We start from the raw sequence: 22261 nt of genomic DNA, 5'->3' as shown, positions 1-22261 counted from the left end.
TGAGCGAGGTAGACATGGCTATACAAAACATAACAGAACATAATAGTTTATTCAGACTTAACCATGAAAAGCCAATCGTCATTTACATACGAATACAATAACAGGATGCGTTTGAAGTGAATGCTAAAACATACATCATTACAAGCAAATATGAATTTACATACACAATAAATAAACATGTTATCATGTTTCGTGAGGATGTTAATACATGTACACAGTGACTGCATTATGTAAAGCGTAGTATAATAATTGCAATAATTATTACATAATTCTGTACCTAATTTCTTTCGTGAAAAATATATTTCTTACATACTTCATATAAAAGGTATTTTCTTTTTATTTATTCAAAACTTGGATTTTTTAAATTGGAAAATACATCCATAACGAGCCAAGACATATACTAGCAGAAATCTATATAAGCCGGTTCTTTCAGCGCGGCTCTTTTATTCAACATTTTACTCCAACAAATAGTTATTTGAAACACTCAAAGGCAAAAGATTCAAACAGAACTTTAGAAGTAATAATCTGTAAAAAGAAGTTAGGTAGGTAAACATGGCAACAACATTGTCAACAAACAAGTATTTTGCAATACACAATAAATACGTAACGAGAACAAAAAGCGGAGCGCAATAAAAAACATTCAGCAATTTTTAAGCATCATCTCATAGACTCCGCAAACTTACTCAACATACTTACTCAAACTTACTCAAAACTTTTTTTTAATTTGGAAAATGCGTTCATATGGTGTCAAGACATATAATCGCATAAATCCATACAGCATATGCATGGCGAAATAGCATGGTCCTGCATGTTAAGAATTTTAGCAACGGATGCATAAATACTTGACTGGTGCCTTAAAGTAACGTCTGGGATTAAAATAGTATAGTAGGGTTATGTGAAGCCATAACGCGGGTTAAAACTAATTGATACTTCGTAATTGTGAATTGATACTATCGATTACTGGCGAATCTTAGTGTATATTATTATCAACACATGAATATCGTTACAAATGACCTCACAACACACTGAATGTGCCGAAATTTAGTACGACAAAAGACAACATGACGTACGGCATTGGATTTTAGGATGCAAGGCTACGGTATACATGACGAAACGGAATATGGAAAATATTAATGACCAACTTACTTACTTAATGTGCACAAATGGCACAATCACAATCATGACACCATTATAAACGGCAATTACATACATGACACCATTATGAGCGGCAATTGCATACATAATGCCATTATGAACGACAATTACATACATGATGCCATTATGAACGGCAATTACATACATGACGCCATTATGAACGACAATTACATACATGATGCCATTATAAACGGCAATTACATACACGATGCAATTACGGACAGCAATTACAAACATGACACCATTATGAACGGCAATTACATACATGATGCCATTTTGAACGGCAATTACATACATGACACAATTATGAATGGCAATTGCATACATGACACCATTATAAACGGCAAATACGTACATGATGCCATTTTGAACGGCAATTACATACATGATGCCATTATGAACAGCAATTACATACATGACACCATTATGAACGACAAATACATACATGACACCATTATAAACGGCAATTACATACATGATGACATTTTGAACGGCAAGTACATACATACACCATTATGAACGGTATATACATTCATGACACCATTATGAACGGCAATTACATACATGACACCCTTATGAACGGCAATTACATTCATGATGCCATTATGAACGACAATGACATACATGATGCAATTATGAACGACAATTACATACATGATGCCATTATGAACGACAATTAAATACATTTTGCCATTATGAACGGCAATTGCATACATGACACTATTATGAACAGCAATTACATGAATGACACCATTATAAACGGCAATTACATACATGATGCCATTATGAACGACAATTACATACATGATGCCATTATGAACGACAATTACATACATGATGCCATTATGAACGACAATTAAATACATTATGCCATTATTAACGGCAATTACATACATGTTACCATTATGAACGGCAATTACATACATGGCACCATTATGAACGGCTATTACATACATGATGACATTATGAACGGCAATAACATACATGACACCATTATGAACGACAATTACATAAATGACACCATTATGAACGGCAATTGCATACATGATGCCTTCATGAACGACAATTACATACATGATGCCATTATGAACGGCAATTACATACATGACACCATTATGAACGGCAATTACATACAATGCACATGATGCCATTATGAACGGGAATTACATACATGATGCCATTATGAACGACAATTACAAACATGATGCTATTATGAATATTTTTTTTATATGATCACGAGTGCATTAAAATCGATATTCCACCGAATCCAGCAAATTTTCTTTTTATTTCATGCCTTTTTTTCACCGTTTAGATACATTATTAAAGAGTTTAACTAAAGAATTTCGCTGGGATGATGACGTCATTTCGTAAAAAATGACGTCATTTCACAGTAAAACAGTGAAAATTGTTGATTTTCACTGTTTGAAACCGTGAAATTATCAGTTTTAATTCCCTGATATTTCTCTATTAACCACCGGAAAGCATAAAATAAATACATGATGACATTATGAACGACAATTACATACATGACACCATTAGGAACGACAATTACATACATGACGTCATTTTGAACGACAATTACATACATGACGCCATTATGAACAGCAAATGCATAAATAATGCCATGGCTTCCGGCAAATGCATAAATGATGCCATGGCTTTCGACAGATGCTTAAATGAAGTCATCACTTACGGCAAATGAATACATCATTCGATGGCAAATGCATAAGTAATGCAATGGCTTATGGCAGGTGCATTAGTGTTGCCATGGCTTACGGCAGGTGCAAAAATGACGTTATGACGGACGACCAGTGTATACATGTTTAGTCAGAGCGTCCTTCGACAAAATTAAATAAGGCTATAAATTAAGGCGCTTATGTAGACGTATTAATGTTTTAATGACGTCATAACTTACGCCGTGGTAGTCGGTGTGGTTGGTGGGTTGGTAGGTGGGTAGGTGTTGCCTGCGGGAGGGGTAGAGGCAGGTGCTCCTGCGTTGAGTTCATCGTTGATTGCCCTCAGCAGAGGGTACTTGCCCTGACCGCACATGCCGGAAAAGTCGTCCAGGTCCAGGGCCCAAACCATGACACCGCCGAATCCTTCACTCTTTATATAGTCTACCTGTGAAATATCAGTAGAGAGTGCGGCTATTAGAGTGCTGTGGATGTGTTTTGGTATTCACGCCGGCAATGGCAAAGTTATGTCTGTTCGATTACTGTTCATTCGGGACAAAATGTTTATACTTCTTAATGTTTTCGATGCCACAAAATATTAGTCGGGTTCACAGGGAATTCCATCGAATATATACCATACAATTAACTTTATATAATGATACAACTCAATTGTTTCTGACTGCAGACACGGGTGGTCGACAAGACCTCAGTTGTGTCCATGCATTTTCATACAAAATTAAATAAATGTGTTGACGTATTGAATGTTAAAGACAATTATTGATTCAAATTACATAGCTAGTCAACAGAAATAGGTACCAAAACAAGCAAAGTATTCAATCACCTTTACTACGTCATTAACTGTGTTTACATGTAAGTCATTTCCCAACATGGCAAGAGATTGTTATATATTCCGTGCTCTGTGAAAAGAGGATTTAATGCATGTGCGTAAAGTGTCATCCTAGATTAGCCTGTGCAGGGACGACACTTTTCGCTTAATTGATATTTTCTGTTTAAAGAAAGTCTCTTCTCAGCAAAAATCTATTTTTGGCGGTAAGTGTCGTCCCTGATTAACCTGTGCGGACTGAACAGGCTAATCTGGGACGACACTTTACGCACATGCATTATGCCCAGTTTTCTAAGAACGCGACTCATATTGTTTATTGACAAATGCACTACCGTACATCGAATAGATATATTGACCGTGCGACATTCAAACAAAAAAAATTACTTTGTTTGAGGTATTTATTTACCTGCTAAAATATCATTTGCATTTGACATTTACGGAAACATTGATTCATTTCAAGAGCTTGGGAGATTTAAAGTACGTGTGTGGTTATTTTTTTTATTGTTGATTTCGAAATTGCGCGTGTTTAACCAAATAACGTAAATGCGTCATTAGTGATCATCGAAATAAACAAATTAATCATTCACATGAGTTGTATAAATCGTGCTTTGCACACACAAAAAACGCCATGGGCGCTTACTCAATGTTTACTAGATGGTTAAAAACTGTAATTATGTTGTCTAATGTGTGGTGAACAAACACTCGCGATAATCAATCAGACAAAAGCCACATTTCAGGATTTGACAATTCCCCTCGAAACTTATGTGACCATGATTTATACGACAGACATTTTGTTTCGTTTAATATATTTCACAGAATGTAATTTAAAAAAAAAAATATATATATATATAGACTATATATATGTGTGTGTGTGTGTGTGTGTGTGTGTGTGTGTGTGTGTGTGTGTTAATAGATACATGTAAAAGAAATTTTCACAGCTAAATGCTTTCATTTACTTTAAATTCGTCACAGAGGTAAATGATATCCAATGGAACAGACTAGGGTTTGAATATGGGTACGTCTGTTATAGTTTTAATTGGCAGCTCAATAACCGGCATGGCAGATTTCGAATTGGAAATAAAAACAATGTTGTTTTTGTTTAATGCAAAAACCGATCGGTTTATTGATTGGCCACTTCAGAAGCCAAACGGTGTACTATCAATACCATAAATTGACATATATTAATCAATTGTGTATTGCATTTTAGCCGTAGATCCATGGTCATCCCGTTTCGGTATAACTATTGACATAGTCAGTGCCCATTATTTTCACATTACTCAATAAATATATGAAGCTGTTTAAAAATTATATTTAACTCGTACAAAATCACACAAAATCATAAATGTTAGCGCAGTCGCCACGGGCTCTCTTATGAACGAAGGTTAATATGTGCTTTTTAGTACAAATGGTAGTTTGAAGATGCGGAATACTACCGCAAACTGATTATTTATCGGTACGTCAATTAATACTCTGTTATTGTTTTCTTACAAACAAAGACATATGAAGATGGTAAAAACAAAACACCAGCAACGCAATGACTTCATGTTTGTAATTTGCACCACACAAAAAAGTGAACCTCATTGAGACATTTTGATTAGGCGTTGTGAGACTTGCTAATAAACATAATTATTCATGTTAAATGTCTATTACACTAAATATAAGTCTCGATCTGCGGAAACGTGGCATTATGCATGGGCTTTAAGTATCGTCCTAAATTAGCCTGTGCAGTCCGCATAGGCTAATCAGGGGCGACACTTTATGCCTTTATTTTAATTTTTGTTTAAACGTAATATTTTCTATGCGAAAATCTGGCTGAGGAGGAAAGTACCGACCCTGATAAATATGTGATGACACTTCACGCATGTGCATTACACACAGTGTTGTTAGTAAAAAGGATCATATGGTAACGTACCTTAATTTTCAGGCTGTCGGGGTCATCGTATCCACACCAAAGGTCACTTAGCACGAAGTATGGCACCTTCCCTTCCTGGTCGTAGTACTTTGTGGCGCCGCCTCGTAGCTTCTCACAAACCTGGGAAATTAGAGGTCAATTTTATAATGGGGAATAAAAGAGCAATTCAAAATGGGAAATTAGATGTCATTTAAAAAAAGGAATGAGAGCTCGATTTCAAAATGTGAATTAAGACGCCACTTTCTAATAGGAAATTAGAGATCCATTTCTAAATTGGAAATACCAGATAACTTTTAACATGTGGAATTAGTGATAGATCAGGCTATCACGATTCTCAGATTGATCACTATAATAAGAATTGTTGTGATGATTGGATCTTACTGTCGTGTGATCCGATAAGAACGCCGCCATTGATATTACGTAATAAATCGTGTCGTCGAGACTAAGACGATGTGATACGAGTCATTACGCAATGCTACACTGCTTTGCGACCGGTTACAATCAGTTCACCGGTGACCAACTACAGTTGCCACGCTTGGTCACGGAATTATATCCAATTCAGATTCGATTACATACGGGTTGCATATCTTTCGAACCAGTCCACGGTTGGGTCAAGATCTAACACGATTATGGAATTGATCACGAACTGTGGCGTTATTATACGACGTGATATGCCCCAACACGTTTATAAATAATAGAGTAGATGATTTGTTTAGGATAAAGACTACGATTTCAATCGTTACGCCAATTTTTATAGTGACAACCTAGAATAAAACCCAGACAATACTGCAACAACTGTAGATGCTATTGCCGGAGATTTAAATCATCTTAATGAGTCGTTATCAAATGCATGGCGGCATTCGTGCTTTTTACAATTATTCACGTTTTATAGAGTTGTTCAAAACTTCCGTAAATTTGTGTTGATTTTTTTATTAAAATATCAAATGTACACTATCATAAACCTTTTCGGAACAGACGGGAATGGTCAAATAAAAATTGCCTTCTTATAGTAGTCATACTTTTACCATCAGCTATCAAAAGATGAAGGGACGGAGACCATTTAAACCAGTTAATTGGTTCGTTTTAACTATGTTGACACATTTGCCACGAAAAGCAAAACAAACTGGCTCTTGTTTGGTTTACAATCAAAGACCATACATTGTCATATAATGACATAAAATTATGAAAAATATAATTATATCAAACTTAGGGTTATATTGAAAAAAAGGTAAATTAAACGTGATTATAATAAGTTAAGTGTCATATCTTTTTGTTTTTATGCATAAAACACAAGAACGTCGATTGTTTTAAATCTAGGACATTGGACACTGATCAAGCACTGAAAGTAGAATTTAATTGAGCCTCGCTCAGTGGAAAAAGTGGTTTGATGCATGTGCGTAAAGCATGGTTTGATGCATGTGCGTAAAGTGCGCAGTCTGCAAAGGCTAATCAGGGACGACACTTTCCGTCTAAAATGGATTTTTTTTAAGAATAGACTTTTTACTTTTTACTTTACGTACATGCATTAAACACCCTTTTTACACTGCATGGCCCAATTAATTGAAATATAAAAGTCATACATTTTGCGTCATTGATACTCAGAGGGAACAGTAGATCACAATTTGACACGTACTTAAGTCAAAAGAGGCTGGTTTTGATTAATTAAATTAATTAAATAGTGTAACCACACATCCATCATTGCGACACTTTTGCATAAAACACAATTATTAACAGGTTCGACCCGGATCAAATATTGATATTTACTAAGCGACCTGTATTAATCATTTTTAATTCTCATAAATATGACTGATGAATTACGATTATTAAATATCATGGGTTGAAAAAGTAAAAGAAAACAGACGTCACAAATGATCGATGCGAAATCAAATTGTAGGTATTGATGTCATAAACTTTATTTCCGCGTCTTCCAACATACGCATCTGTGTGCAACGACCGAACTCGACCTTTCTTTTAAAGGTTAAAGGGTTTATAGTCTGCTTCGATATGCATCTTCAGCCGACTTCGACATTAACCCCCCGATCACTGGGATTTAAGTCGTCCGTTTACATATGGCGCACAAGGCAGCCACTGCACATTGACTTATTTCCCTCACAGGTACCCATTAATACACCTGGGTGGAGGAGCAAGCGTGGGATTAATTTTTTGCTCAGAAAAAATCCAGTGCCCTTGGCGGGATTCAACGAGGAACCTTCCCATCCCTAGACCAGCATCCTACCACTAGACCACTGTCCGCTTTCTTTTAAAGTTGGCCTATGCACTTGACCGTCATGAGTGTAAGCCGAGTAAGAGCAAGCAGAAATATACATCTTGCAGACACTGCTGGGAAACGTTTGTGTGAATGTAAATTTGACACTAAACGGGTTGACGGAATATATAGGCCGTTACACTCTGCTTTCACGTGCTCTGTGAAAATGGAGTTTATGGCATGTGCGTAAAAAGTCGTCCCAGATTAGCCTGTGCGAACTGCAATCTGTGCTAATTAGTGACGACATTTAAAGAAGATGCAGTAAACCCCCTTTTCACAGAGCATATATATATATAATATGTCAATACTTCACAAGTTATATTGCTGCCTATGTTGCTGCTGTTGATGATAATTCAAATCGTTATAACGATGATGACTGTTAAGTTGATACCAATCAATCTGTCGATGATGAAATGTTTTTATTATGTTAATTCTTTTATCGTAAACATTAATAATAGTGTTTATATAGGCTTTTACTGATGATGATTTTTTTTATTAATAGTGATGGTGTCATTGGTACTGATGATCATACATATGATGCTGATGGTGTAAATTAGCCGCATTCTGGCAAAGCTGCTTGAGCGTAAATTTTCACCCAAAATTAGCTTGTGCAGTCTTCCGCACAGGCTAATCAGGGACGACGCTTTACTCTTTTAAGCAATTGTTTGTTTAAAAGAAGTCTCTTCTTAACAAAGGTACAGTCCATGTGGAAAGTGTCATCACTGATTAGCCTGTGTTGACTGGGACGATACTTTATGCACATGAATTTAGCCCAGTTTTCGTAGAACGCCGCTCTAATAATTCTGCATATGATGCTCATTATTCTGCTGGTGATACTACTTCTGTTAGTGATGGCAGTATAAATTATTAGATTATTAGGGCCGAGCTTTGTGAAAAAGGGATTTAATGCATTGCGTAAAGGGTCGTCCCAGATTAGCCTGTGCAGTCCGCACAGGCTAATCAGGGACGACACTTTCCGCATAAATTGGATTTTTGCTAAGAAGAGGCTTTCTTTAAACAGAAAATATCATTAAAGCATCAAGTGTCATCCCTGTTTAGCCTGTGCGGACTGCACATGCGTATCTGGGATGACACTTTACGCACATGCATTAATCATATTTTCACAGAGCACGGCCCATTATATTGATGAGCCTTATTCTGAAGAAAAAACTGGACTCAACTGTTTTTGGACGACACTTTCCGATTCTATGAAAATATTCGTTTAAAGGTAGTCTCTTCTAACTGCAAATCCAGTTCAGGCTAAAAGAGTCGTCCCTAATTACTGTGTGGACTGCACAGGCTAATATGAGACCAAACTTAACGGACATGCAATACGCCCGGTTTTTCAGGAGCGAGTCGGAAATGTTGCAACTGATCCTTCTACTGACGTTCATATTTTTTTTACCGTTGATTATTATAATTAGACACATAACAACGCTTAAGATGTCGAATTTACCAAATTAATAACTAAGTCACCAAGGACTTAAAGTTATTAAGAAGGGAATACACTGCTTTGAAAGAAATATGTAATCCGCCAACGGCTGTCTACAGACCTCGTAATAAGCCATAAAGCCAGCTTCTCCCGTGTACTGTCCGGCCTGTCCAGCGCCGTTAGCGGTGCACCCGATCTGATTGCTGGTTTGCCCCCAGGGCAATTTAAAAGTCCGTCCGTACAGTGGCACACCGATGTTCATCTTTTCTTTGGGTGCTCCCTGTGACACCCAATATTTGGCGGCCCAGTCCTGAGAAAGAGACGAGAACAGGAACTGTAGCAAAAGTATTCATGCATTCAACCCGGAGACAGTACTCTTAAAAACAGCAAACGTAATGTACGATTCGTTAACAAGTTTATTGACTTTTTGAGAGATAAAATTGCATCGCAACTAGCTTCCGAGTCGTTCCTTGTGCGAGACGTGTGAAAGCTTATTGAAACTGTATCATGGAGAAATATATCATACAGAACGATAAAAAGGGGGTATATTATCACCCTTTGTTTGGTGTGGCATATATTATACTGTGTGTCGTTCTTTCGTATTGGCATCATGCAAACCCAACAAAACACCGGATCAATTCAACAGAAGTTAGCCTACATGTGAGCAAGTATAATTGGCAAGAGTTAACAACTCTCGTCATTGAAAAATTGAGTGTATTACTTACGTTTTTTGTGGTGATTTATTCTAAACGTGCAGTTAAATTTAAGTACTAACTAAAATTTGAAATTTAAAATATCAGACTATACTAAAACATACTGACAAAAAAGAGTTAGAAGACTATATCTACATATTAAATATGCCCAGAACGGACATACGAATTTATTATTTCATTGCGTGAATGCATTTTACCTTAAATATATCAAGCATAATCACCAACTCAGTTGCTGAGATGGTCCGAGTGCTAACGAGTGGTACTCAACAATATAATTATCAAACAAAGTGTATCGCCAACTGGGTTTGCAGGGATGGGCCGAGTGGTAACGATAGGTACTCACCACGTTGAGGTAGGTCTGGTTCCCTTGCTCGTTGCTTCTGGCGAAGAGAGGCGAGTTGTGCCCGGTAAATGTTTCCCAGGAACCATGCAGGTCATAGGTCATCAAGTTAATCATGTCCAGGTACCTGAGATACATGATACATCTAGTTAATTGTAACCTATTTATTTAAGGTCCATTGCATTAGATTGATAGCATCCTATCTAGTCCGTTTCCTGGGTAAAACTGGTACTACACGTCTTTGAGATATATCTTAAGAACGCTCCCACCGTGGGTTTGAACGGTGACCGCCAGGTCGTAAGGCGGACACCACATACACTACGCCATCGCGACCTTGAATTAATTAATAAAGGTATTAATTTATAAATGGTTTGTTCAAGAATGGAAGAATTGGCCTATTTCCAAGTGTACCTATAAACATTATAAAAAAGAAAAGGACTTAGTAATTCGAGAAACAAAACTATATTCGAACAAGGCAGATACTAGAAATACAGCGTTTGTTATTTTTATTAAATGAAAATGAGTTCACTACATTGGTAACGCAGTTAGTCGATATCTCTTACGAATCGTTAAAACGCCTCAAGTAATACAAGATACATACAGTTGATAGTCTATGTACACGGATGTCTTTTGGATGCATATCTCACAACACTCGCTGGGCATGTAAAATGGTGCTAGTCCACATTGAAACGTGCCCGAGTGAACATTAATATCCATATTTAATGACCCGGCTTATTAATTAATGTTCAATTTAATCCACTAAGACAGTGGAATGTAGTTAAATCAATAATTGATATTGCATATTTAGAACTGCAATTAGACAACATGAGTCGCGTTCTGAGAAAACTGGGCATAATGCTTGTGCTTAAAGTGCCGTCGCAGATTAGCCTGTGCAATCCGCACAGGCTAATCAGGGACGACACTTTCCGCCTAAATTTGTTTTTTGGTAAGAAGAGATTTCATTTAAACGAAAAATGTCATAAAAGCGGAAAGTGTCGTCCCTGATTAATATGTGCGAACTGCACAAGCTAATCTGGGAAGACACTTTACGCACAAGCATAATGCCCAGTTTTCACAGAACGCGACTCATATATGCACGGATTCTTCATTCGAAATAGTAAATGTTAATATAGCGTTTACTAGCCTAGCTTTGTGAACACGGAGTTGAATGCATATGCGTTAAGGTTCTTCCTTGATTAGACTGAGCAGTCCGCACAGGCAAATAAGGGATGAAACTTTCCGCCTTAACTGGATTTTGCAACCACGTGCTTTCTTTAAACGAAAAAACTAATAAAAAAGTAGAAATTGTCGTCACTGATTAGCATGTTCGGACTGCACATGCTAATCTGCGACGAAATTTTACGCAAATGCATTACACCCCATGTTCTCAAGGCGCGACTCATATATATTATGAACCGTAAACCTACTGTGCCAACTTCGGGACGTCATACGCGGTGTCGATTTTGTCTTTGCCGGCACCGACGGCCGCCGTCAGCAGCAGTCTCTCCTTGCCGGCAGGTACGGATTCCTGGTCGAACGTCTGTCTTAGGGTCTGAGGGACAACAACATCTTCAACACACTTTTCAAAATTCGACCTGGTATAAATTTTAACAAACGTATTTTCAAACACCATTTTGAAAAAAAAACTCCCGTTTCCGTCTTTGCGTCATATCTAGTGAAAGGTACATTAGCCAATCAAGATCTATCCCTTAAATGGAACCAACATATAATTTTTTATTAGTAAAGGGCGTACATTGCATAGTTAACATTTTATTTAATCGAACACACTTACGAAATATACTCACATATATATACACTGAGGCACGACTTACCATGATTAGGTCAACAAATCTTTGTCGGTCTTCGGGCGGACTTCCGCGATTCGCCGGGTACTCCCAGTCGAGATCGAGGCCGTCGAAGCCGTTCTTCCGGAGGAAATCAATGCTCGTGGTGGCGAAGTCGCGGCGGTTGGCATCCGAGGCCACCATGGCGGTGAACGGCGCCGAGCCCATGTTCCAGCCTCCAACTGCCAGCAGCAGCTTCACGCTGGGGTTCTGTTGCTTGATAGCGGCGAATCGATCGTACCTTGGGGCATGAGAATAATTATCATCACTCAAATCAACATAACATTCATCATTACCATCTTCATCGAAATCTTCGTTATAATCATCATCATCATCATCATCATCATCATCATCATCATCATCATCATCATCATCATCATCATCATCATCATCATCATCATCATCATCACGAGCAACGTCAAACATTGAAGCACTTAACCATTGTAAGGTCTTAAAGGTTAGCTGGAATGCGTTAAGATTAGAGGCTGCAGAGTCCGACTCTGCAAGGTGCCATTACTTTGTGCATGTTGTTGGAAACATCTAAGTGTCTTGTTCTGAGAAAATTGGGCTTAATGCATGTGCGTAAAGTGTCGTCCCAGATTAGCCTGTGCAGTCCGCACAGGCTAATCAGGGACGACACTTTCCGCTTTTATGGTATTTTTAGTTTCAAGGAAGTCCCTCCTTGCCGAAAATCAAGTTTAGGCGGAAAGTGTCGTCCCTGATGAGCCTATTGGAAATCATACATGGGACCTCCCTTTCACAAAGCGAGACAATAACCTCTACACAGTTGTGGTAATTTTGTCATACGCAGCATTGCTATAGTAAAAATCGTCATCATCATTAAATAAAATATATTGATAACTTGTTACGTGTCATCATAATTGTTTATCTTACGCATATTGAAAATAACGTATGAACGATAACACAAACACTTGCCGCTCACTAGTTGTTTGCTTCAAAGAAATAATTAATATTTTGTAGGATATTTTAGAATATATTAAATAATTTACTTTTCATGTAAATACTTCGTGATGTCGATATCAAGAGACGTGACAATTAAAAATCGAGGAAAAATGTTTTCGTCAGAACGCAACATTGACAGCATTGTTACCATAATATTTAACGACTATTCAAACAAAGCGTGAACGGTCCTCAAATATTACTTGTAACTTAGATACGACATTAACTCATCAAGAACGAGGCGTATCTTTCTTAAAAAGTTCGTTAGAAAACAATCGCGTACATTCATAAAACAAAAAAAGCTCTGACGTCTTTTCTAACAAAACATGCACATCGCTGTTTTTACATGCTTTTACTACACTGCTCCTATGACAGCGTTACATTTGCAACACACAACCTGACAATTAAATGTCTCTTTTATTGACTGAAGAAGAAATAGTCAAATTCATTAGTTGTTGATAAAAAAATAAGAGTGTCATTATGGCCATATGGCCACCCAGATTCAGACATTACATTAATACTGTCAAGTTAAACATTTTGAACAAATATCAGCAAGATTGATTCATCAATGAGGCTTTAAGAGCTGAACATTATTAATTTTTTAATTCGACCTGATGGTCTAGTATTTGAAACATGATGCACAGAGTCAAAATATAGCTTAGATATTGTTACGAGCAACATTCTGACCAAATTTTATCATATTTAGTATTGCATTTGCTGAGAGATCCGTAATATGTTGTTTTTTCTTAAAGATCGTTCTAGGCACACAAGACCCGCACTCAAACGTGTTCTAGATAGTTTCGCGATGAACAAACAAGATTTATAAACAAATGTATCCCGTAAAATGGTAACAATTTAAGAGTTCCATGACGTACACCGCGAATCGCATGACGCACGACTCATGGGAAGGACCCCGGACTAGTGATCACATAAGCTCACAATTCGTATATGATTTTAGAAAGAAGATAATTCAAACAGCGACTCAAGCTAACAATTTCATTAATATTTATTAGACAACTATCTTCGTGCCAAAAATGGATCTTTTAAAAGCAAGACACACAAAGCAATTAACAAAGAAACGTATCGATTCGGCAAGCGAGATAAACAGACGGATCAGATATACAACAGAAAGACAGATAGATGAATATTCCGATGAACAAATACAAAGCGCGCAGCAATTATTGATTGTGGTCAATGTGGGCTCGAACAAAAATGGATTTTTTTGTTTCAGGCTATCCGATTATAACTAGCAAAAACTCAATATGCTTTTATAAAAGATCCTTTTCTGATTGATGTCGATGAAAGTTAATACGGTCGTGAAGAAGTCTAGATAATTTATGTCAAATATGAAATGTACATGTATATCAATTTAATTGAGCGTCCAGACACACTTATTACTTTAAAAAATGTTTTATTTCCATTAGCAAATAATGGAATTGTACAAATATATTCATTTTGTCTATACATACATAATGGAAAAACGGTCGGACCGAAAGATCTTCAAAATTATCGAGGGTCTTAAATATCCACGAATATATAACAATAAGATGGCCGCATAAATTATTATTTTCATTTTCGAGACTTACAACTACCAACCCGTACTATGTGCTTCAATACGGTTGCCTAAATACAAATTGAGTCGTGTTCTGAGAAAATTGGGCTTAATGCATGTGCGTCAAGTGTCATCCCATATTAGCCTGTGCATTCCACACAGGCTAATCAGGGACGACACTTTCCGCCCAAATTGTATTTTTGCTAAAAAGAGATTTCATTTAAACGAAAAATTTAATAAAAGCGGAAAGTGTCGTCCCTGATCAGCCCATGCTAATCTGGGACAAAACTTTACGCACAAGCATTATGCCCAGTTTTCTCATAACGCGTCTCAAATTGTATTTGAACAGAGCCTTAATATGAGCCTCACTCTCGGAATAACGGGGTTTAATGCATTCACGAAAAGTGTCGTTCCATAAAAATCCTTTAAAGTCCACGCAGGCTTATCAGGGACGACACTTTTCGCTTTTATATTATTTGTCATTTGAGGGAAGTCTCTTCTTTTTGCCGTTCCTCATAAGCCTGTGCGGACTACAAAGGCTAATCTTATATGAGACTTTACGCACATGCATAAAGCCCCATTTTCCATGAGCACGGTTAATATATGTTAAAAGTGCACGTACATTCCCTTCATCCAGGGCGTTGATTCGTCGTTCCACTCAAAGGCGGCCAAGTGGTTACCGGTCATCTTAGCAAACGAGTAGATAATGTGCGTACAGAGGCTGGCATCAATGTTCTCTGGGTAGAACTTGCCCGGCCCGTTCCGGTACTGTGACCAGTTCGTATGGTAACATACCCGCCGGATCGCCGCTGTGGACAGTTGAAACATTTTCATTAAGTTATTAATCATACATTAGTCCACTGACTGTCAAAATTAAAGCATCAGATACTAACAAAAAGATTACTGTATATCCAAATAAAAAAACAAAAACAGTTTTAGACAGTATTGATGAGCAGCAAAATAAAGTATTTAATCGATTGTAGCATTAAATTGAAAAAAAACAGCACCTGAGAAAAAAAGCACAAAAGGGAGACAACTAGCGCTGTCCATTTCTTAAAATCAACAACAGTCGCTTCCCTGATATTATACACAACGGGAACACATATTTCGAAACTTTTGGCAGCAATAAAACTTACATCAAAACTTAAAGTATCGATTTTAAAAAATAAACAAATAAACTACTGTATCACCGAAAACAAGCATAGTGGTGTAAAACACTTAAATTGCATTTCAAATGGTTAATAGAATCACGTAAAATGTTATCGCAAATAATTAAACACAAAAAATGAATTATACCAGCAATAACACACGCAACTTTAAAGTAACTGCTTTTAAGTTAGCAAAAGCTTGTGGTTAAAATGAGACGAATTCTTTACCCATTAAGATCGGTGAATCAATACAAATAATTGCACACGTCAAAACGATATATAACAATACACATTCCCTCACGATAACCATTAAGACCAAAAGCGAAAGTACACGGTGTGCCAATACACGATATATTCGTGTAATTGCGTCCTCGGCTTAATTGAAAAACAATTCTTAGCACTAATGCTTTCGGGCTAGTTTTTTTAGCAAACAGGCGCTATGAACATGCTATAAATGCCATTTACTTTTGTTAAATAACCAGTTATAAAAAAACTATTTTTAGTTTTATCATGTGCGGTATACGATTCTTTTGAAAGTAAATTATTTAACTCTGTTTCCAGCAGATGTAACGTATTTTTGCGTTCACGTGATTTTTTCTTTGAGAACTCTTTTGGCATTTGTTTAACTTCATATTTAAAAAAAATCCCAAATAATTTGTTTACTATCTATATGTAACTGCATACATTGTTCGATTATGGTCTTTTCTTTAGTACAGTAATCAGGTTCACTTAAAATTGAATTATTTAATTTCCAAAAACCTTGGCCACGTTAAGATGGACTTTTAAGTTTGATAGGTATTGCCAGATGATCAGTTGATTGAATAATTGCAGGTCTTATATCACATTAATGTACAAGAGGAATGCTATTTCTATCTAGAAGCAAGAAATCTATACACACATGATAAAACTAGAGTCAACGAATTGGAAAATTATATTAAAGAAATTTACACCTTTAAAGCAAATGGGGCTTTTGTGAGATCAAGACTAAAATTTTTGGAAGAGGGCGAAAAAACTACTTTTATGATGTTCTTATAACATCAAACTGCGATCGGACGACATTTCATGAATGCCTCAGTCACAAATAATCCGGTCGCCGGTCGATGTGTTCGATCTAAAGGCATCTGGACACGTCGGACCCGTCCGCCGTCCGATGAGTGACACAGTTTAATACCTCCGTCAAAAATAGAGACCGATAACCGTCTGATTAGCGGATGACGTATTTTTCCGCTCATCAGGCTTGCGCCCATGCGATAAACGCACGGACACCGGATTCATTGTACGTGAAGCACGAGGAGCTCCGCCCGATGTATATGTCTCTGGGAAAAACCTTGATTGTGCCGATACACGTACAATGAATCCGATATCGGGCGATCGCCGGGCGATGACCTTGCCATTATTTTCCGATCTTTTTTCGATCTCAACTCGATTCCTTCCCGGGCCCGACGTCGGGTAAAATTTTAAGTGAGACTTTAAGTTATTCAGGACGCCGCCCGATGCTACAAAATGACCCGGTGTCTGTGCGATTACCGGCCGTGCAGTCCGATGAGCGGAAATTACGTCGGTCGCTGATCGGACGGAGATCGGTCCCTCTAAGCGACTGAGGTATAATAAACTGTATGATCTTGAGTATTTATACAAGTGTTTCTTAATCGGCCGCAACACAAACTCTCTCATAACGTGACAAAGAGCATATCGTGGTATGCTTATAAATCCACAAGCTAGCGAATGTCTACATATTTCCTCAAACCTCAAATCAAAAGCATTTTAGTAAGACCCCGGACTTCCGTGTCACGTGTCATTGTCGATACTGTTGTCGTGCGTATTTTGGCCAGGTTATGGGACAGATTTGTCTCGGCTTGTTTATCATGTATTTAGTTATATTTCCGGAATATGGACCAAAATATTGCACGGGAAAACTTACCAGCTGACCCAATAGCCACGATTGCCAAAACTGCAAGAGTTAACTTGGACATCTGAAAATAATAGAAAAAAGATCGTATGGATATTTAAAGGAAAATTTATTTTTCAAACGAGTCCAATAAAGCAATCTACGTATTAGTCACTCAACAACGTTCTATCAGGTATAATACATTTGGAAGTACACTCTCACATAAGTTCATATTACAATTTTATCATACTGTTATATCTTGGTAAACATTTAGTTGAATATATATATTTCGAAATAATTATTAAGCCATAGTCATATCAATATATTTATATGGTATCTAAATAACATAAAGAGCTCTATTGACTTATTACATTATTTATTTAAATACCTCTAACAACGCTGCCTAAATGCACCTGGCAGACGCCCGTTCAATAAAGTATGCATAAAAACTAGCACTGATGACTCTTTATATCGTTCAATTAATCGCATGCGACCTGCAATCGAACTCGGCCGAGACCATTTTAGAGTTCCTGATAAGACATGACAACTGCACACATGATTATCTTAAGGCTGAAACAGTTGCAACCTAACTGCCATGTAATGTGACGAAACGATTAAATGATCGACTTTACCACAAAGAGGTAGAAACAGTACTTTATTTGTGTCAAGAACCCATTAATATACACCTAAGGTCGTCGAGTGGTTTTAAGTACACCCAAACCGTTACGTCATACAGCCTGATAGGCAACATCTGCCAATATCTGCCAACTTGGATACATGTACATCTTTCAATGCAACGTTGACCCATTTCTTAACCGTTAACCGGTTAACCTTTCAACAATACTCCTAAACATTAAAATAATAATGATTACCCTTTCAGAAACCGTTTCAAATGGACGTATTGTTTATATTAAAATAGGTACTGTAATCAAGTTTTTTGTTAATTTGTCATATGCCACATTCTAGGGAGTGATTGGTTGATAAAGCATTGACGTATATTGCAAATCTTGTTCTTACCAAGCGTAATCGAGGAAGAAAGGGTAAAAAATCGTTAAAGGGATCTTTTCACGCTTTGGTAAATTGACAAAATTGAAAAAAGTTGTTTCAGATTCGCAAATTTTCGTTTTAGTTATGATATTTGTGAGGAAACAGTAATGCTGAACATTAACCATGGTCTAATATAGCAATTAAATGCATGTTTTGACGATTTTAAAACCTAAAAATTATAAAGCGTTGCAACGCGAAACGATTGAATAATTTGGAGAGTTCTGTTTTTGTCGTTAAATTTTGTGAAACTACGAAGATTGCTTATATAAGGTATAAAATACTATACGTATGTGTACTCGGCGGAATAGCTCAGTAGGTTAAAGCATTTTTACTTCAGGACTCTGGCAGGACTCCAGGGGTCACTGGTTCGAAACCTGGTCCGGGCAATGTTCTTTTCCTTTTTTAAATTTTATTCTTGATTTTTTACTGGAGCTTTTACGATCCAATGTTTACATTTATCGATATAAAGCATTTAATGAATAAGTTAAAAAATGCCAAAATCTGTGAAAAGGCCCCTTTAATATAAAAGAGTTTAAGATTAATAAACATTAAAACAAATTATTGGAGTAAATGTCTCACTACCATGTTTTGAAAAGCTACTTTTTACTCTGGTTTACTTTAATTAAATGAGAAGCTACCCACATAATCGATTTTAAGGTGGAATTTAATGGTTAGACTGCCCTGAACTAACAAGACTTTTGACGTCACATATGTCCTCTGTGAAACAAATAATTCACGACACTTGTCAGAATTTGACCTTCTTTCGCCACATTTCAAGAGCATTCATCAAAGGGTGGCCATTTGTTAACAATTTGTTATACATTCCGAAGATGAATAATACATAAATTTTTTAACCATATAATCACGTTTTTGTACAACTGGGCGAATGTGTCATCGGGTTAAATAATTGTAACCCTTGTAACTTAGATATGTATTCCATTTATCTTTCTAAAATAAAAACACCATTTTCCGAAAGAAACAGATATTAACTCTTATATACTTTTTATATCAGTGATACCGTGTTTGATCACTTTTCATTTTTATTGTTCTGTTTTATCATCGCAACAATTTGATTAAGATTTTTTATACTTTACCCGCAGTGAGGGTATTTAATGGCGCCATGTTTTGTAAAATATACGAAACATCAGAGAGCAAGTTCGACGGTTAAATAATATCACATCATGTCGAATAATCTTGTACACGTAAATGAATATCTTGATGTCCTTTATAACATTTTTCTTCATGCGCAATACATTTCTTATCTTTACGCATTTATCGCAAATAATTCTCAAAGGACTGAATCACGTATAAAAGCGAAATAATTAAGCAGCCAAAGTCATATACATAGGCATTCCGGTAGCAATACAAAACCGTTGTTTTTTGTGTGCTGGGTCGTTTTCTAATTTTAGGATCAGGGAATTATATTATACCAACGAGAGCTCCAACGATTCTTTTTGATGCATTATTTTATAATGCCCGGAATCGATTAAGTCTACCGAGTATGTTAAACTGGTAAATAACGTTTCAATAGATATATTTATTGATATCTTTTCATGTTGTTGTAGAGGGGTATATATTTTGGTCATGACATTATTTTCGTTGCTTTACTTAGCTAATTGACTTTGAAATGTGGCAGTCTGCAAGTGATTAACTTTTTTGTGGTTAATAGATGAATATTCTTGATACAAACTGTGAACAAAATCCATGAAAATTATCAATAATGTTCACTGTTTAACTGTGAAATGACATCGTATTTGATGTCATGATATTATTGTGCTCGCCAAAATCTCAAATGTATTTCTTGTATTTGTAATATTGTAAAACTTTCAGAAAACAGCATGAAATGAAAAAAAATGTAGTGGTTTAAGGTGATATTATGGACATCTAACAGTTTATAGGTGTCTATCGCAACCGATGTTTATTTTTGGTGTTTTCATTTCATATACACTTGTATTTGTTAATGCAGCATCAACATACTAAAAACTTATCCCGGAAAGAGAAAAATAATGCATTTAAATATCAACCGTACTTTCGTTTGACAATTGATCATGCATGTACGATGTGATACTAAATTTAGTTGTAGTGCAGATTTGTTCATACGACACTAAGACACAATTTTGTTTTACGGATCATTTCGGCTTACAGGACTGGGTGGGTCACGTAAGAATATCGAATATAAAATATATTTTTATAAACAACTGGTAGCAAGATGAGTTGCAGATAATTGGTCAGTAACCACATTTTAACTAACTCTTTTGACCTGTTTATTCTTTTCAGCTCAATTCAACAGTGAAACATGCCCATAATATCACTTTAAGTAGATTATCGATTTTGATTATAGAAAAGAAATATGTTCACTCGTTGCATCGCGATTCGTTAAAATATTAATTTCTTTGATCACTAATCAATTAAAATCTATAAAATTTTCGATTCAATAAATATCATCTATATAATGCGCAAGCGTTCAATTTAAATATCGTTGAGTCTCTAGTAACAAAGGTTTTTATGAAAAAGCTGACAAATCAAAACATATCTTACAAATGAACCTGGAAATTTGCCAGTTAAATTTTGAATGTAAAAAAAGTATATTATACAATAAGCTCGTTCGATGGTCATCGGAAAAAGGCATGAGAGATTCCCATATCAAGATTGAATAATTAAAGACTTGAAATTGAGACAAAGTCGCCCTACCTTATAGAGATCTGTCCGTGGTCTGCAGAACGTTTGAGATAACGTACGTACAAGCAGGTGCTTTTGTGTTCACGCTTCGTGGACGTAGCTTTGTTGGATCAAACTAATTGAGACACGTCTGAGAAAACTGGGCTTAATGCTTGTGCGTAAAGTGTTGTGCCAGATTAAACTGTGCAGTTCGCACAGACTAATCAGGGACGAAACTTTTCGATTTTATGGTATTTTTAGTTTCAAGGAAGTCCATACTTACTGAAAATCAAGTTAAGGTGGAAAGTGTCGTCCCTGATTAGCCTGTGCGGACTGCACAGGCTAATCTGGGACGACACTTTACGCACATGCATTATGTCCAGTTTTCTCAGAACGAGGCTCAATTGTTTTGGTGATAACAACATATGTAATTTATTGCTTCTCAAACTCTGGATTCGATCGCGCATTTCGAGGAAGACGTGAATATTAAACAGCGACATGTTGGGGAAAAGTTTAAATGTGCAATGACTAGTAAGAACATTTTTGTACAGAAAACTATGACTTATTATAATGTATGCCATTTATTTAACATTCTGCTCGGTTCTTTTCCTATCTCGTAGAACAGTGGCGGCCAGATGGTCGTCAAAGTGGTTGACACGCGCAAAAAATGGTCAAGCAAGCGCACAATTCAAGTACGCATGCAGTTTCATAAGGTTAAAGCAAATTGGCAAAGTTTTGTCATAAATTATGCTAAGTTCATTGCCAAGTGATTATTGCCAGATCCATATACAACACTGAAAAGTCGTTGCATGTAAAACGCAGAGAAAAT

The 22261-nt window shown here is 36.5% G+C and overlaps 1 protein-coding gene across 3 annotated transcripts in view; it reads right to left on the bottom strand.

Annotated features, from left to right (window-relative positions):
- Nucleotides 1-21569, bottom strand: part of LOC127868031 (chitotriosidase-1-like) — a 28213-nt gene extending 6644 nt beyond the window's left edge. Inside the window, exons 1-9 of one of the 3 annotated variants that reach the window (XM_052409592.1) lie at nucleotides 21466-21569; nucleotides 17761-17812; nucleotides 15314-15500; nucleotides 12168-12420; nucleotides 11763-11887; nucleotides 10339-10462; nucleotides 9404-9592; nucleotides 5585-5704; nucleotides 3071-3276 (exon numbers count right to left, since the gene is read on the bottom strand). In XM_052409592.1, the coding sequence (XP_052265552.1) occupies nucleotides 3071-3276; nucleotides 5585-5704; nucleotides 9404-9592; nucleotides 10339-10462; nucleotides 11763-11887; nucleotides 12168-12420; nucleotides 15314-15500; nucleotides 17761-17812 (1256 nt within the window). In that variant the 5' untranslated portion in view covers nucleotides 21466-21569. Of the gene's footprint in view, nucleotides 1-3070; nucleotides 3277-5584; nucleotides 5705-9403; nucleotides 9593-10338; nucleotides 10463-11762; nucleotides 11888-12167; nucleotides 12421-15313; nucleotides 15501-16067; nucleotides 16172-17760; nucleotides 17813-18115; nucleotides 18217-21465 lie in introns of those variants that run through there. The other 2 variants (XM_052409593.1, XM_052409591.1) reach the window with 2 other exon arrangements.
- Between the last annotated feature and the right edge of the window lie 692 nt (nucleotides 21570-22261).

The sequence above is a fragment of the Dreissena polymorpha genome, chromosome 2, assembly GCF_020536995.1.
Source record: "Dreissena polymorpha isolate Duluth1 chromosome 2, UMN_Dpol_1.0, whole genome shotgun sequence".
Classification (NCBI taxonomy): domain Eukaryota; kingdom Metazoa; phylum Mollusca; class Bivalvia; order Myida; family Dreissenidae; genus Dreissena; species Dreissena polymorpha.
Note: the sequence above shows the minus strand (reverse complement) of the source record. Positions and strands in the feature narration are given on the sequence as shown.